The sequence below is a fragment of the Piliocolobus tephrosceles genome, chromosome 1 (genome assembly GCF_002776525.5).
Source record: "Piliocolobus tephrosceles isolate RC106 chromosome 1, ASM277652v3, whole genome shotgun sequence".
Classification (NCBI taxonomy): Eukaryota; Metazoa; Chordata; class Mammalia; order Primates; family Cercopithecidae; genus Piliocolobus; species Piliocolobus tephrosceles.
The window spans coordinates 170,192,818-170,211,290 of record NC_045434.1 but is presented as its reverse complement, the minus strand read 5'-3'; the positions used below and the strand labels follow the sequence as shown (position 1 = coordinate 170,211,290).

The 18,473-nt window shown below is 43.4% G+C and overlaps 2 protein-coding genes across 3 annotated transcripts in view; one reads left to right on the top strand and one right to left on the bottom strand.

The window, feature by feature from the left end:
* Positions 1-13,818, bottom strand: part of TXNDC12 (thioredoxin domain containing 12) — a 36,409-nt gene extending 22,591 nt beyond the window's left edge. Inside the window, exon 1 of the mRNA XM_023188707.1 lies at positions 12,629-13,818. Coding sequence (XP_023044475.1) covers positions 12,629-12,725 — 97 coding nt within the window. The 5' untranslated portion in view covers positions 12,726-13,818. The remainder of the gene's footprint in view (positions 1-12,628) is intronic.
* The window catches only part of BTF3L4 (basic transcription factor 3 like 4), a 33,743-nt gene continuing 29,044 nt past the window's right edge, over positions 13,775-18,473 (top strand). For both annotated transcript variants that reach the window (XM_023188695.1, XM_023188679.1), the window contains exons 1-2: positions 13,775-14,037; positions 17,527-17,593. In XM_023188695.1, coding sequence (XP_023044463.1) covers positions 13,781-14,037; positions 17,527-17,593 — 324 coding nt within the window. In that variant the 5' untranslated portion in view covers positions 13,775-13,780. The remainder of the gene's footprint in view (positions 14,038-17,526; positions 17,594-18,473) is intronic.

Below are 18,473 nucleotides of genomic sequence, written 5' to 3'. Positions count from 1 at the left end.
TCTTTCTAAATCATGTTACTCCTGGAAAAAAACAAAAACAAAAAAACATTCAAAGGCTTTCCAATGCCCTAAAGATAAAGGTCCAACTCTTGTAGTAGGGTTTACAAAGCTTTTCAGAATATGGCACCTGCCCACCTCTCCAGCCTCACTTTCCACACTTTTCCTAAAATCTTATACATACACCCTGTACGTTCCTTTTTGTTTTTGATTTTTTAGATAGAGTCTCTCTGTCACCAATGGTAGAATGCAGTGGTGTGATCTTGGCTCACTGCAACCTCTAACTTCCAGGTTCAAGCGATTCTTGTGCCTCAGCCTCCTGAGTAGCTGCAATTAGAGGCGCCTGCCACTACACCTGGCTAATTTTGTTTGTTTGTTTGTTTTGGAAATGGAGTTTTACTCTTGTTGCCCAGGCTGGAGTGCAATGGCATGATCTCGGCTCACCACAACCTCCACCTCCCCCGGGTTAAGTGGTTCTCCTGCCTCAGTCTCCCAAGTAGCTGGGATTACAGGCATGTGCCACCAAGCCTGGTGTATTTTGTATTTTTTGTAAAGATGGGGTTTCTCCATGTTGGTCAGACTGGTCTTGAACTCCCAACCTCAGGTGATCTGCCTGCCTCAGCCTCCCAAACTACTGGGCTTATAGGAGTAAGCCACTGCGCCCAGACTGTAATTTTTGTATTTTTAGTAGAGACAGGGTTTTGCCATGTTGGCCAGGCTGGTCTCAAACTCCTGAGCTCAGGTATCCGCCAGCCTCCTCAGCTTTCCAAAGTGCTGGGATTACAAGTGGGAGCCACCGTGCCCGGCCCTTTCACTTCTTTAAATGAGAGCAGCATGCACTCTCTCCCCTCTAGGCTTTCACAGTCACTACTACCTGTGCAATTCCTTCCGTCCCTTACCTCCAATTCACTCTTCAGGTATAAGCCTAGAGGGCATTTCTTCTGGTATATCTTCCCTGACTCCCAAAGCACCCTATTCTTACCCCATCACAGCACTCCCCAGGATGACTTGTACATGTTTATGTGTCTATCTCTGGACCATGTCTGTCTTATTCCTCTCTGTTTCCTTAGCATTAGTAGTACACACGGCCACACTAAATGCTCCATAAAATATTTTTTGAGCAAATGAATCTTATTTAGATCATATCACATAAAATAATTTTATATCCAAAAATTATTAGTGATCATAATGCTAGCTGCTATTTACTGACCACCTTATATGTGCCTGACATACCACATGTGTTATCTCATTTAAATTTGGCCTTATTAATAACCCAGTTTTACTTAATCACTCTATGCTTCAGCTGTCTCATCTTTAAAAGAGGCATAATAATTATATCTCATAAGGTTACTGAATATCAAATAGAGAATGGCATAAACCCGGAAAGCGGAGCTTGCAATGAGCTGAGATCCGGCCACTACACTCCAGCCTGGGTGACAGAGCGAGACTCCGTCTCAAAAAAAAAAAAAAAAAAGAATGTACAAGACCAAGAATGAACCCAAATGTAAACTAGGAACTTTAGTTAATAATAATATATCAATATAGGTTCATCAATTGTAACGAATGTACCACATTAGCCCAAGATGTTACTAGAAGTTGCGAGAAGGAGGGAGAGAAGGAAGGGAATATAGGAGAACCCCTGTATTTTCTGCTCAATTTTTCTATAGACATAAAGCTGCTCCAAAAATAAAGTATCAATTTTTTAAAATGCAGTGGACAGTTAAAACAGCAAATTAGAGGCAGGCAGAGGCATAGATCAGAAAAAGGTATTCAAGATGCAACACAAAGAGACAGGAAATGAAAGTTATGGAGAGGCCAAGAGATATAGAATAGATTGTGAAAGTCTAATACACATAAATTTGGAGTCTCAGAATGAAAGGGTGAAGGAAAAAGACATATTTGAAGGCAGGGTATGGTGGCTCACACTTGTAATCCCAGCACTTTGGGAGGCTGAGGCAGACAGATTACTTGAGGCCAGGAGTTCGAGACCAGCCTGGCCAACATGGTGAAAATTCTGCTGTACTAAAAACACAAAAATTAGCCAGGCATGGTGGCACACACCTGTAGTCCCAGCTACTTGGGAGGCTGAGGTACAAGAATCACTTGAGCCCGGGAGGTGGAGGTTGCAGTGAGCTGAGATTGTGCCACTGCATTCCAGCCTGGACAATAGGGGAAACTTTTTTTTTTTTTCTTTTTTTTTTTTTTTAAGGCATATTTGAAGAGATAATGGCTGAGCATTTTCAAGAACAAGATAAAACATTAATATGGCCAGGCACAGTGGCTCATACCTATAATGCTAGCATTTTGGGAAGCCAAGGCAGAATGATCACTTGAGTCCAGGAGTTGGAAACCAGCCTAGGCAACACAGAGAGATCTTGTCTCTACAAAAAATTAAAAGTCCAGCACACTGGCATGTGCCTGTAGTCCCAACTACTTGGGAGGCTGAGGCAGAAGGATTGTTTGAGCCCAGGAGGTTGAGGCCGCAGTGAGCAATGATTGTGTCACTGCACTCCTGGGTGGCAGAGAGATCCTGTCTCAAAAATAAACAAACAAAATACAACCATGAATCTACGTATTTCTTTATAATATGTATTAACTGGGATAGATTATAAAAACAAACATTTAAATGGTGAAACTGCAGAGCAACAAAAACACTGGGAAGATCTTAAAAGCACTCAAAGAGAAGTGATCTTTTTTTTTTTTTGAGACATGGCTCTGTCTCTGTCGCCCAGGCAGGAGGGCAGTGACGTGATCTCGGCTCACCACAACCTCCATCTCCTGGATTCAAGCGATTTTCCTGCCTCAGCCTCCCGAGTAGCTGGGATTACAGGCGCCTGCCACCATGCCTGGCTAATTTTTGTATTTTAGTAGAGACAGGGTTTCATCATGTTGGCCAGGCTGGTCTCAAACTCCTGACTTCAGGTGATCTGCCTACCACGACCTCCTACAGAGTGCTGGGGTTACAGGAGTGAGCCACCAGACCTGGCCGAGAAATGACATATTTCCTACAAAAGATCAATGATTAGACTGACAGGAACAACAGAAATCAGAAGACAGCAGAATATCACCTTTAAAATACTAAAAGAAAATAACTCTAAACCTAGAATTTTGTACCCAGCAAAACTATCTTTCAAAAATAAGAGCAAAATAGACATTTTAAGATAAGCTGGCCGGGCGCCGTGGCTCAATCCTGTAATCCCAGCACTTTGGGAGGCCGAGACGGGCGGATCACGAGGTCAGGAGATCGAAACCATCCTGGCTAAAACGGTGAAACCCCGTCTCTACTAAAAAATATGAAAAACTAGCCGGGCGAGGTGGCAGGCGCCTATAGTCCCAGCTACTCAGGAGGCTGAGGCAGGAGAATGGCGTGAACCCGGGAGGCGGAGCTTGCAGTGAGCTGAGATCGTGCCACTGCACTCCAGCCTGGGCGACAGAGCGAGACTCTGTCTCAAAAAAAAAAAGATAAGCTGAGAGATTTTTCTATCCTTCTCTCACAGCCCTTAGAAAAAACAATCTTGCTGATACCTTGATTTTGGACTCCTAGCCTCCAGAACTGTGAGACAATAAATTTCTGTTGTTTAAGACAGTTTGGGCTGGGGATGGTGGCTCATGCCTATAATCCCAGCACTCTGGGAGGCCGAGGTGAGAGGATCACTTGAGCCCAGGAGTTTGAGACTAGCCTGGGCAACATAGTGAGACCCCATCTCTATAAAAAATAGAAAAATTAGCCAGATATGATGGTGCATGCCTGTAGTCCTAGCTACTTGGGAGGTGGAGGCAGGAGGATCGATTGAGCCTGGGAGGTCAAGGCTGTAGTGAGCTGTGATTGCCCCACTGCACTCCAGCCTAGCTGACAGAGCAAGATTCTGTCTCCAAAAAAAAAAAAAAAAAAAATACAGTTTGTGGTACTTGGTTCCTGTAGCCTTAGCAAACTAATACAGCAGAGCAAGGCAAAAGCAAGGAGACTAATAAAGAGGCTACTGCAATAATCCAGGCAAGAGATGATAGTGGACTAGACCAGCTGGGGTGGTAGAAGGAATAAGATACCAGTGGGTTCTGGATATGTTTCAAAGGCAAAGTTAGCAGGATTTTACTATGGATATGGGGTATGAGAGCAAAAAGAGAAGTCAAGGATCACTCTAAGGTTTTTGGCCTGGACAAGTAGAAGGATGGAGCTGCCATTTACAGTGAGGATGAAAGAATGATTAGAGCATGACCAAGACAGTCCAAGGAGAAAAATTAGATCCAATACATACAACTCTTTCAAAAAAATCTTGACTGGGTGCGGTGGCTCACACCTGTAATCCCAGCACTTTCGGAGGCCAAGGCAGGCAGATCACTTGAGGTCAGGAGTCCGAGACCAGCCTGGTCTAACCTAACATGGTGAAACCCCATCTCTACTAAAAATAAAAAAATTAGGCCGGGTGGCTAATTACAGGTGGCTCACACCTGTAATCCCAGCACTTTGGGAGGCCAAGGCGGGTGGATCACGAGGTCAAGAGATCGAGACCATCCTGGCCAACATGGTGAAACCCCGTCTCTACTAAAGAAAAAAAAAAAAATTAGCCAGGTATGGTGGCATGTACCTGTAATTCCAGCTACTCAGAAAGCTGAGGCATAAGAATCACTTGAACTTGGAGGTGAAGGTTGCAGTAAGCCAAAATCATGCCACTGCACTCCAGCCTGGGTGACAGAGTAAGACTCTGTCTCAAAAAAAAAAAAAAAAAAAAAGATTTTTGCTGTACCAGGGACAACTGAAAGCTGATAGAAATGATACAGTAAAGATAGGAAAAAAGGGTAATACAACATGAGAAGGAAGAGTCACTGGTAAAATGTTGGTGAGTCAGTGAGATGAGACGGGATTTAGCACTCAAGCAGAGGGATTAGCCTTTACTAGGAATAATGATGGTTTATCAGGTAACAATAGGAAAGGGAGCATATATGAACACTAGTGGGTAAATGCAGTAGTGAGAATTTTTGAAAGGCCTCTTCTGATTCCTTCTGTCTTGTTATAGAGAGACCATAATTACTAACTGAGAGCAAGGACTATGGAAGAAGTATTGGAGATTTGAAAAGATGGGAAGAAGTATGAAATAGTCCCCTAAGAGAACCAGAGAAAATCAAAAGGATAGCTAAAGGACTTTTTCAGGTAGGAAATGATCCCAGAAAAAGGCCTAGATACTAATAATAGTGAGCAAGTAAATATTGTCTGTATAGCAATTTATAATGCCCAATTTGTAGAGTTAAAAAAAGAAAGAGAGAGAGAACTAAGCCAGGCACAATATGCACCTGTAGTCCCAGCTACTCTGGAGGTTGAGGCAGGAGGATCGCTTGAGCCCAGGAGTTTGAGGCCAGTCTGGGAAACAGGATGAGACTCTATCTCTAAAAAATAACTAACTAAGTTTCAGAAAAAAAGTTAAAATTAGAACTATATAAGAGACAACTCCTTATAAGTAAAGAGGGGGTAATTGAAGTTAAATGTTCTAAAGTCCCTCTTACCACTGGGGGTATAATAGTGTTAGATTATGTTAAGTATGCAAGTAAAATTTCAAGAATTACTACTAAAAGAAAAGAACTAGAATGCCAACTTCCAAACTAATAAAGGAGATAAAATAAGAACAAGCCAAAGAAAGGGCAAAAAGAAAAAAAAAAAGCACAGAAAAAAACAGTAGAAACTGGATAACAAACAACAGCAGCTCTGTCAATAAAACAAACATAAGTGGACTAAACTTGCCAATTAAAGTGAAAAGACAAAAATTGTCAGACTTGGTTTAAGAAAAAAATACCTCTACAATGCTTATAAAAGCATACCTAGCCAGTTATGGTGGCTCACACCTATAATCCCAGCACTTTGGGAGGCCAAGGCAGGAGGATCATTTGAGGCCAGGAGTTCGAGGCCAGCCTGGGCAACATAGTGAAACCTCACCTCTACAAAAAAATTTAAAAATTAGCTGGATGCCGTGGCATGTGCCTATAGTCCCAGCTACTCAGGACGCTGATGTCAGAGGGCTGCCTGAAGCCAGGAGTTCGAGGATGCAGTGAGTTATGATGGCAGCACTGCACTCTAGCTTGGGCAACAGAGGATGACCCTGTTTCTTTTCTTATTAAAAAAAAAAAAAGCATGCCTAAAACAGAAGGACTTATAGAAGTTCAAAGCCAAACAAAAGAGAGTCAAGGAAGCTAGATTAATATCAGGTTAAATAAAATTTCTCAGCTAGGCACAGTGGCTCATGTCTGTAATCCCAGTACTTTGGAAGGCTGAGGCAGGCAGATCACTTGAGCTCAGGAGTTCAAGACCAGCCTGGCCAACCCCATCTCTACCAAAAATTTAAAAATTAGCTGGAAGTGGTGGTGTGCACCTATAATCCCAGCTATCTGAGAGGCTGAGGTGGGAGAATTGCTTAAACCCAGGAGGCAGGGGTTGCAGTGAGCCAGGATCAGGCTACTGCACTCCAGCCTGAGTGACAGAGTGAGACTCTGTCTCAAAAAAAAAAAAAAAAATTAATTAATTAATTAATTAAAATAAATTCTCCATGTACCTAGGCCACTCAGAAGCCAGGTGTCAAACCTTACCATCATGTAAGGTTATTACTAATAGAGACCTAAAACAGGACTGTAAAGTAGAACTTACTGCAGTGAGCTGTTCAGTATGGTAGTCACTAGCAACATGTGGCTACAGAACAATTGAAATGTGGACAATCCAGTTGGGCTCAATTTTTACTTTTATTTAACTTTAATAAATTTAAATTTAAAGAGTCACAACACTAGAGATTTAGTCCAACCCTCTTATTTTACTGAGGCCTAAAAAAAAATTATCCAATACTCCAAGGTAGACCACAACCAAAATTTAAGTCTCCTGACTCCTAATTAGCATTCTTTTCTAATATCCCAGTACCTCCCAAGCTGTTCTACTGCAATATCCCTAAGAGTAAGTCTAGAGGTTTAATGTGAAAATAGTCCACTGCAGCTGGGCACGGTGGCTCACGCCTATCATCCCAGGACTTTGGGAGGCCAAGGCGGGCCGATCACAAGGTCAGGAGTTTGAGACCAGCCTGGCCAACACAGTGAAACCCCATCTCTACTCTACAAAAATTAGCCAGGTGTGGTGACGGGTACCTGTAATCCCAACTACTTGGGAGGCTAAGGCAGGAGAATCGCTGGAAACCGGGAGGCAGAAGTTGCACTGGGCCGAGATTGCATCACTGAACTCCAGCCTAGGCAACAGAGCAAGATTGTCTCAACAACAACAAAATAGTCCAATGCATGTACAAAATTTCCTTGAGAATTCATATTACAATTTACATTGGAATTTTTAATAACAGTAATAATCACCACCATCACTTATTAAGCAATTACATTTTTTTTTTGGTAGAGATAGGATCTTGCTATGTTGCCCATGTTGGTTTTGAACTCCTGGCCTCAAACAATCCACCCACCTCGGCCTCCCAAAGTGCTAGGATTATAGGCATGAACCACTGCACCCAACCTAAGTGCTTATTTTATGTAATAATTATACTGTAACAATATTAATAATGACTAACACATATGAAATTTATTATGTGCCAGGCACTTAAATGCTTTTATATGTATTAACTTATTTAATCCTCACAATAACTTTATGAGGTAGAAACTCTAATTATCCCTTTACAAATAAGGAAGCTGAACTGAAACAGCTTGCCCAAGGTTACATTGCCAGTAAGTGGCAGAGCTGGGACTAGAATCTAGGTGGTTGGGTTCCAGGGTCTGTAGTTAACAACCATTCACCACACTTTACTGCCTCTCTAGCAAAGATTAAATGAACAAATGAACGCAGCTTCGCCAAAGCAGAATGGTAACACCAACTTCAGATCTAGAAAACTTGGATCGTTTTTGTTTCTCCCTCAAAAAGATGTTTAAAAAGTACAGTGTTTACCTTCTTACTAAAATTGTCTACTCCCCAGCACCACTAACACTCCCACCTGTGCCAACATGGAACATCTGAAGGCAGTCCAATTTCCTAAAGTGTCACCTGTATAGCCACTTCATTTATGCCAGTTATCTGCAAAGTCTCCCACATCAGCAGCTCTTATCCTCCAACAGTAATTTTTTAAAAAAGAAAGAAAAGCAACCATTTCTAAACACAGCATTCAATCAGAATTTCCAATCCCTTCATCCAAAAATTGTTTTAATGAATGTAAGCTAAGGACATCTGAAAAGTATTATCCACCCACTCCCAGCTGATGAAACCTAAATAACAAAAGGTCAAGCATCAGAGCTGGTAGCCAAGCCTCTCAGACAGGGAACACTATACCTGAGACATAGAACATAGTGGCTAAATAATGATTGTCTCAGTCAAACAGACCTGCATCAGAATTTTTGTTCAGCCACTTACCATTTTCATAAATGGAAAATATGGCTAACAAAAGCATGTATCCCATAGGCTGTTGTGAATGTGAGTAGAACACTGTGTGGGAGGTAAACACACTTCCTATGTGTTAGCGCCAAATTTTTACTCTAGAGACTTGACAAAGTCATCCATTTTTGTTTCAGGCAGAAGAGCACAAGAACCACTACCACTGATAGCTTTCTAGTTTCTCCTTTAAACTTTAGAGGAGCATCTGCACTGAGAGACTGGAATGGTATGCTGGTTAAGGGCACTGGCTCTGGGATTTGTATTCCAGCTAGTCCACTGGACTCCTGTGCCTCATTTGAGGTTTTTTTCATCTGTGAAATGGGGATAATGATAAAAACATTATCCATCTCATAGGGTTATTATGAGGCTTAGTCAATACATGAAAAATGCACACAACAGCACCTAAAGGACAATAAATGTACAGTAAATATGGGTCACTACTTCTCCCCATAGGTGATGTATTCCAAATTTTTAGTTCACGGAGAACAATGTAATTACTTTGGAACTCTATAGAATGTTAGAGCTGGAAGAGATCTTAGGAAGCACTTCTAGTCCAACTCTCTCATTGATTAACTGGTTGTCAAGGAGGACCAGAACTAAATGGCCTGACCAAGATTAATATCCAGGCCTCCTAATTTCTTTTCTTTTTTGAGACAGAGTCTCACTCTGTTGTCCCAGGCTGGAGTGCAGTGGCGCTATCTCAGCTCACTGCAACCTCCACCTCCCAGGATCAAGCAATTCTCCTGCCTCAGCCTCCCGAGTAGCTAGGATTACAGGTGTGTGTCACCACGCCTGGCTAATTTTTATATTTTTTTAGTAGAGATGGGGTTTCGCCATGTTGGTCAGGCTGGTCTCGAACTCCTGTCCTCAGGTGATCCAACTGCCTCAGCCTCCCAAAGTGTTGGGATAACAGGCGTGAACCACCATGCCTGGCCTGGGTCTCCTAATTTCTATTTAGTGCTAAGTCCACATCACTGTGCTGCTGCTTCTTAATGAAAACAGTAGAGATCATTCAGTCTTTCCTCTCTGCAAACCACCAGGCCATCTTCCAGAAAGAGCTAGAGCTAAACATCTGGGAAGAAATCCATCTCATTAAGACTTTCAGCAACCATTGCCCCAGGTAGCACTTTTTTTGGGAGGTAGGGGAAGTGGGGTGTAATCTATTTCCCAAGAATCCATACCCAAGAGATACATGAAACAAAAGTTTGAAATAGTATGAATTCCTTTTAGGGATTATACTGGTTAATATTTATTAAATACTTTCTAAGTGTTTGACACAATATTAAGTGCCTTTTGTTTTTTGATTGAATCCTCCCAACCCAGCCCCACTGCCCTAAGCTGCCCTTCTATGTGCTTCTGCAGCTACCTAGTATTTCCCTGCTCCAAGTACATATCATGCTGCCATGTAACTGTCTGCTTACTTGTCTTGGTATCTTACCAGACTGTAAGCTGAAAAAAGAACACGAATCACAATTATCATGTTTATCATTCATTTCCTCTTTCAACAAATATTCCTGAGCATGAACAAGACAGAAATAGTCCTAGTTCACTGTGGCAGATATGCCCTTCTTACAATGTGACCTCAACATACTTCCCATTGGGGGTGAGGGTGGGGTCCTGATATCCCATTCCCTTGAATCTGCCCCTACAGGGTACAGTGGAAGTGATGCTATATACCTTGTAAGGCTAGATGACAAAAATGCCATGCATTTCCACCTTGTTCTCTTATGGCACTCTCTTGGAATCCAGCCTCCCATAAAGCTACTGTGAGGAAACCCATAGTAGCCTATGCAGAAAGATCACATGGAGAGGTAACCAGTTTAGCCGAGGTCCCAGACATCATAGAACAGGGACAAGCCTTTCCCAGTGTGCCTTGAATTCCTTACTCACACAATCGTGAGCATAATAAAATGATTTCTTCATGCCTACTAAATTTTGGGGTGATTTATTACACAACAATGGTAACAGAACAATCACACAAAGCTTAATATTGAACAAGGAATAAAGATACAAAATACTTGACTCCAAGGTATTACTTACACCTAACACAGTAACTTGAACAGAGTAAGTTATTTGTTGAGTGTCTGAAGTAGTTATGATGCCCATTTTGCGGATGAGGAACTGAGGCTTTGAGAGTTAAGAAACTTGCCCAAGGCTACTCAGCTAGTGAGTGGCAGAACAAATTAATACACAGATCTAGGCCTGGTGCGGTGGCTCACACCTATAATCCCAACACTTTGGGAGGCCCAGGAGGGAGGATCACCTGAGGTCAGGAGTTTGAGACCAGCCTGGCCAACATGGTGAAACTCCATCTCTACTAAAAATACAAAAAATACAAAAAAAAAAAAAAAATTAGCTCGGCGTAGTGGCACACACCTGTAGTTCCAGCTACTTGGGAGGCTGAGGCAGGAGAATCACTTGAACCCAGGAGGCAGAGGTTGCAGTGAGCCGAGATCACACGACTGCACTCCAGCCTGGGTGGCAGAGCAAGACTCTATCTCAAAAACAAAAGCAAGCAAACAGAAAAAACAACAAAGAAAAAACTCAGATCTAAACTCACGTATCTAACACTCTACTCTTCCGTTACTCTCAGTACTTACAATTTTACTATAAATATACAGTAGTCTGGCTGGGTGCAGTGGCTCACACCTGTAATCCCAGCACTTTGGGAGGCCAAGGAGGGCAGATCACGAGGTCAGGAGTTCAAGACCAGCCTGGCCAACATAGTGAAACCCCATCTCTACTAAAAATACAAAAAATTAGCCAGGCGTGGTGGTGGACACCTGTAATCCCAGCTACTCGGGAGGCTGAGGCAGGAGAATCGCTTGAACCCAGGAGGCGGAGGTTGCAGTAAGTTGAGATCATGCCATTGGACTCCAGCCCAGGCAACAGAGCGAGACTCTGTCTAAAAAACAAAACAACAAAACAAACAAACAAAAAAGTAGTCTGTTTTAAAATGGGATTGTCAGTATTTAAAACATTCTGGCCTAACAGGATTTGTCATGCAGTTTCATCACTGAGATGGAAACCCACATATCACATTCTCCAAAAAGCTTCTCCTGACCTTCATAACTCAAGTGATGCCAGCTTCCCCAACCTCCACAGCGTTTCTACTTCCTATTCCATCACAGTCTTGTTGTTTTCCCAGCACTTGTTCCTAGCTGAAACTGTCTTATTAATTTGTTCATGAGTCTACTCTGTCTCTCTGACATGAATATAAGCTCCACGAGAATAGGAACCTTGTCTGTCCTGTTTACAGCTATATCCCTAGTGCCTAGGACAGTGTCTGAAATACAGGAGGTGATCAAAAATTATTTATGGAATGAAGGAATGATTGCATTCAGGCAAAATGAATGCCCACCCAATCTTATTACTCACCAATTGATGTGAAAATAGAGAGGATAAGAGAAAACAAAAACAGAAGGATTGCAGCAGAATCATTCCATACAGTAAGGTCAGTGGGAAAAAAATGGAAGAGGGGTTGGGATCCATGCTACAATTCATCTACTTAGAAAAGCATAAACCCTGAGTTCACAGACTGTCAATCCAACTTTCAGCTAAGTAAGGACTGATGAGGAGAAAGGTGTTAAAACTTAGAATGGAGATGCAGGTAAGGGATGGAGTAGGGGGCCACACCTCCTAACTTCCATTCATAACCACTGATCGCTCATTCACAAAAACACTTCGCTGAACCACAGCAAGGACAATTGTTAGGGATCCTTAAACAGCAGACCTTCTCCCTTCACCCTGCTCTTCTTATGCACTAGATCCAGCTACCTGGGATGCAGGTGCTGTCTCCCAAAGGCAAGCAAGTGGCTGTAACCTAGCTCTTCATGGAAGAGACAAGGAGAGAAATCTTCAGACCTAGGACAGGGTTCTCTGCATATGCAGGTCCCCAACGGCTCTATTTCTCCCGGGTGGGAAGGTGACCGCTCCTCAGGACCTCCCAAGTGCTAGGCACTATGCCGGGCTCTTACACGTGCTTTTCTTAATTTACGGACTATTCCTTCCCCCCAACCCAGTAATTTAGAGAGGCCTCAAGTAGAACTTCTTCATTCCCCAGACCTGCTACTCTCTACCCCAAGAAATCTTCAAACTCCAGGAGTGATTGGGGAAGATAAAAAGAAATCTGGCGTGGTCTAAGAGATAGAACGGGAGGGGAACGGTGTTAGGGCAAGAAGAGGTTATACTGGGCTGGGGCCCAGGATGAGTAAAGAGAAGATAAGAACGCGGTCTGACCCTTTCCAAGCCCATTATGTCCATCAGAAGAGATGACGAGGAGCAGGAAACTGAAGCCCAGCAAACAGGTGGCCCCGAGACGAGGCCGCGTCTCCATGGCAGTAGGGGCGCGGGGCCACGGAGCTGAGCCGACGGAGGGCCGGAGTCCCAGCAGACGGTCCACACCGTTCGCCGAGCGCGGCTCAGCACAACCCCTCTCCTTCCCAGATTTTTTTTTTTTTTTTTTTTTTTTTTTCAAACTCTGGAGGAAGTGATGTTAGACGGATGTGGGTGGTGCCTCCGGGGTCCGGTTTGGGATGGAGTGAGTTTAAAGGTGCAGATCACGTAGAAGGGTACGAGAGCTGTTCTCGAGCGCGAGTTGCTTTCCATGGATTCTGGGTGTCCAGGTCCCGGGACGGAGCGGGAAAATGTGGGCCAAGATAGTAAGGGCGGGGGAGAGGTTCGGGAGAACCGTTGCTGCTCGCGTCCGCCACCCAGTCCAGCCCCTCCCGCCAAGAACCGCTGCACTTCCTAGTCAAACGCAAATTATTGATTCGTGAGGTCAGTCGCTCCCAACAGCGGGCGGATTGCCACTGGCCTCGGATTCTCCTTCCCCCTTCACAAATAAAGACTGGACGACTGGATTTCATTGTTAGGTTCCTGCCAGGGTCTCCGAGGAGACCTGGCAAGCCTGTTCTGCGGTGCGTGGGCTCGTGCCGTGCAGGCATGCACTTTCCCTCTGGAGAAGCTCTGTACCTTATTTTTCCTTGCAACCGCAAATCTTCTACTTAGGGATGATGCAACCAACTGATGCAAGCTCCGAGAAAACCAAACTTGGGGCCTCTTATTGCAAAACTGACTTAGGTGGACTTAGGAGACCAGGACAGAAGTCACTGCAGGCTAAAGTGTAAAGCTTCTTCTGGTTATTTTTCTTGTAGGTTGAGGATTTCTTCCCAATTTTTCCCCTCCGCTGTATAACAAACAGGTGAAAATGTCCGGTCTTTCTCTTCCTGGTACTAGTTGAGTCCTAAAGTCCGTACTTAATGCATAGCGAAAAAGCAACCTAACAAAAGTACACACCCAAACAAAAACATACCGACCGCCCTTTTATTAGGTTCCCTAAAATTGTAGGCAGGGACACAATGGAACGCTCGGGAGACTGCAAGCCCCAGGATGCTGCGCGGCCACCTGCACCTGCCGCCACTAGCACTAGAGGGATGCGCAAAGCAGGCGGGGCGTTGGAGTTCAGATGTGCGCTCCCGGGATAGGCTGCCCCGGAGAGGGAGAGGCGGGGTCGGATGTGTCACGTGGACCTGCTCCCGCCGCCGCTGCCGCCGCTGCCGCCGCCGCCGTCGTCTTTCTCTGTCTCGGCTGAGGCAGCCATCTTGCTCTTCCCGCGTGCTGGTGTTGGAGGACCCTCCCTGCTTCAGGTGAGACCCCCGGCGGTCCCGCCACTCCACGGCCATAGGCCGCTGCGCACGGTCTCCCCCCGCCCTCTCCTTTCGACACCCGCCAAACGCTCAGGCTGCCACTTACGCCGTGGTGCGGCGAGCGGGGGCGGAGGCGGCTGGCTTGGCCTGTCGGTTACCGGCGGCGCAGCTGGGGGTCGGCACCTGTGGGAAGGTCCCCAGCACCACCGCCCCCTGTGGGAGCGAGCGGGCCCGCGCTGTTGCCGCCGAGATCCCGTCCCAGGAGGCGGGTGGACGCCCCTCCTCTGTCCCATTACTCCTCATTCACAACAGCAGTGTTGTGTGCTTTGGGCTTTATACATGCTCTCTGTTGTCATCTCATTTGATGCTCCCAGCCTACAGATAGGGACGCTGAGGTTACCACTTCCCGCCCTCAAGCCCAGGGAACCGAACTCAGTTGCAGCGCTCTTCACCTTGTAATGGCAATGTTTGTTTACAAGTCGGCGTCCCTTGCCCATCTTTATAACCCCCTCTCACTGCCTGCTGACTGACCGACAGGCTGAGTGTTGCACAGCTAGTGAATGGCGGTTTCAACTTCCGTTCCCACGTTCTTGCAGTTTACCGTAGTTGTCCCCTCGGGAGTGGTAACAATAGTTACCAGTAACTGTGTATCTTCTGTGAACCATTCCCTGTGGTTGATAATGTTTTAACCCTCAAAACAACCCTGTGAAGTACGTGGTGTTACACCTTTGCAAATGCAGGAGGAAAAGAAGTTCAGAGAAGAAAAATACCTTTCCCAAGTGGTAGAACCTTGGTCTTTCTGATTCCAAAGCCTGCGCTTGTCTTAGAGAAACTCTGCATAATAAGAAGTCAGGACTCAAGGTTGCAATTATTTTTATCTCTGTGTAAACATGATGTATGTGAAAGTGCCTACCACAATGCTTCTAACTTAGGCACTTAATAAATATAGATAAACCTGTTTACACCCTTTCTTGAGTCCTTGAGAACAGTGCCAAAAGATCCTGGGATCCCCAAGGAAGAGCTCATTAATCATGTGGCTTTAGGAAGTTACTTCTCCCTTTTGGGCCTAGGAAGGGACTTCTCCCTTCTGGGCCCTCATTTCCTAATCTATTAAGATGGGAGGGAGGGAACTGTTTTGTTTGTAATTTACACTTTGCTGCTGCTAGCGGGTGTTGAGATGACATCACAGACAGGAATGATGGGTGCAATAAAGTAAAGGTTGTTTGAGAATAGGGAATTAAACTAGGTGATCTTAGAGGTCTACTCCAGATTCTGAGCTTGACATCTCATAGACTGAGACCAGTCCTCTTTCCTACTTGAATTCCACACAGCACAACTTGCTAAGAAACAAAAGACCACTCTTCTTCCTCCCCTACTGCCTTGAGCGCTCAGTCTCCCTAAAATCCTTTTTCTCTGAGATACTCCTTCCTTAGGAACAAAATTTCTCAATTCTGTTGTCCTGATCACCTGGAATGGAATCTGTTCTTTCATCTATACCTTGATTTGAAGAGTGAATTTTGTTCTTGCTTTTATTTCAAACAAGTCAAGACTTTGTCTTGGCATCCCAACCTCTGTCTCTTCTCTTGGGAATTGTTACTTCAAAATGCAAAAGAATCCCAAAGGGTTTACCCAGTATTTAGGTCTAATGTTTTTCCTTAGCCCCCTTTTTTTTTGCAATGAATTCCTTAGGCTCTTTGTTAGTTCACTACACGCTCATGGCCACATTCCTTTGAGAAAAGTGAATGTTGATCCTTTTCTGTGGATGTTTGAGCATAGGAATTGAGATTTCAGTCATCAAATTTAAGTCTATGGCAGAGCTAAGATTGGCACACAGTTAAGACTTCTTGTTTTGAACTCTAAACACACTTCCTCCTATAAAAGTGTTTTTAGCTGCTTCAGCATTGTGATACAGTGCTGAGCAGAGAGAAGAATCATAAATTCTAAATATTATTTGGGATCTGGACATTAGCCTTAAAGAAGAGATATATACAGGTTAGTGCCTAAGTACAGTGTCAAAGTACAAAGTGGTTAGTAATTATATAGTCTTCAATGCTCCTTTATTAATCTCTTAAATGAAGCAAACAGTATCTTTTTCATGGGAATGATGACTATACAGGGTTTAGAGAATTGGCCAAGGAAGGTTTGATAACAGCCTAGTCCCTTATTCCCTCCTCCACATCTCAGTAATGATTTGTTGATCCACAGAACAAGTAAAACAAGACTTTTATTTTGGTGGGGGGTTTTTTTGGTTTTGGTTTTGTTTTTGTTTTTTTTTTTTTGAGATGGAGTTTCACTCTTGTTGCTCAGGCTGGAGTGCAATGGCATGATCTCGGCTCACCACAACCTCCGCCTCCCGAGTTGAAGCGATTCTCCTGCCTCAGCCTCCTGAGTAGCTGGGATTACAGGCATGTGCCACCATGCCTAGCTAATTCTGTATTTTTAGTAGAGATAGGGTTTCTCCATGTTGGTCAGGCTGGTCTCGAACTCCCGACCTCAGGTGATCCACCCACCTCGGCCTCCCAAAGTTGTGGGATTACAGGTGTGAGCTTCCTTGCCAGGCCTTAATTTGGCTTTTCTTTGTTTATGTAATGTGGAATGTTATGACCCATTATAAACTTAAGAATTTTTTTTCTTAGTGGGAATATCACTGACCAAACTAGATTCGTGACTATAATATTAGAATCTTCAAAATCAAGATTAGCTTTAAAAAGCTTGTTTTAGGAGTCTCCTCTCCCCACCAACATTTATTACTGTAGCAAAGATATGTTTTTGTTAAATTGTGCAATGAAGCATTTTACCCTGTAGGCAAGAATATCCTGACAAGTATAACATACGGTATCAGTGCAGGGTATTGAATGAACTCTGGAGAATGCTGCAGAAGCACCAAACGTCTGAAAACCTGGTTCTCTTTCCCCATTATTAACATACCATCTGACCTTGAATAGAGGATGTGACTACTTGATATCTTGACAGCTAGACAGCCTTTTGTTGAATTTCTTCTTTGTTCAGCTTTTTTTTCCTTTTATCATCTTTACGGTTTATAAGAAATACAGAATGTGATTTGGGAGGGAAAAAAATCTACTTGAAGCTTTTGCTAATAACATTTGGTAACAGCTCTCTGCTGTAAAAATCTTTGGGGAAAAAAAACTGGCTTGCCTACAGAGATTTCATAATTGGTTAGGCTTAACTGAATGCCAAAGGATTGAATCATGTTTTAAGGAGGGAATCTTTGAATAGGTGACTTTGAATCCCATTCTATTTTGTTTGTATATTTGATTCCCTCGTGGTAATTTAATTTTGATTTTAAAAATATCTGGTTTATGAAGCTAGAACAAGTTATTAATGTTTATTAAGAATGTAGACAGTATTAATATGGTCATGGTGTTGATGCATACTACAAGCTCAGTGAACCAGAAGGTACTGTTGCATAAACAGTTTGTTAATTTCGGTAAAAGAGTGACTTTAACAAATCTATTTTTCCCCCCCTAGATTTACCAACAGCATGAATCAAGAAAAGTTAGCCAAACTTCAGGCTCAGGTCCGGATAGGGGGCAAGGTGAGTGTGGCATAAGAAAAAATGATAGGAGAATGTATGTAACCAGATAGTGTTATTATTTCAGATTTGTGGTCATTGAAAATCTAAAATCTTTTCAATAATCAAGATCAAACCACATTCGAATTTGAAAATAACTTGTCTGGATCTAAAATAGGTAACTAGAACACTTTTCTCTCTGATGATGTAATGGAAATAGCCACATTTGTTTGAATCCTAACTCTTAACATCTGCTAGTTATATGATGTGAACAAGTTATCCAACCTTGTTAAGCTTCCACTTTCTTATCTGCAAAATAGAAATAATCCTACATAAGGTGTTTAAAAATTAGGGTAATATTTATAAAACACCTAACATGGTGTCTAGCACAGAGTAGATGCTTAATAAATGATAGCTTTTATGGTTAGACTCACTTGCAGGGCGTAGCAGATGTTAGGGTTACTTCATCTTGACTGGATATTACCTACTTGTACAGAGGTTTAGCTGGAGATGCTTAAGTTGATTATATATTTTGTTCATTGCCAGGTTTTCCCCACAAATTCTTACCTGTTCTTCCATGTTGGTGAATATGAATGTGAGCTTTCTTATTCCCTGTACTTTTTAAAGCCTAAGGAAGAGCTAGTTGTGAACAACAAAAGTCTTTGATTATCTTCAGCTGTGGCACCAGGCTCAAGGAGAATATTCTACCCATATCTCTGCCCAGTACAATCTTTGCAAAAGGGAAAGAAAGAGTAGTACTTACCTCTGACCTGAAGTGGTAGGCAGGACACTACTTTTTGTAGTGGGTCACACTATGTCATTTACACAGACAATAACCACAGCTTCTGGGGATGAGCACAAGGGAAGGGAAGAAGAGCCAGTACTTTCTCCTTCTTCCACAGTG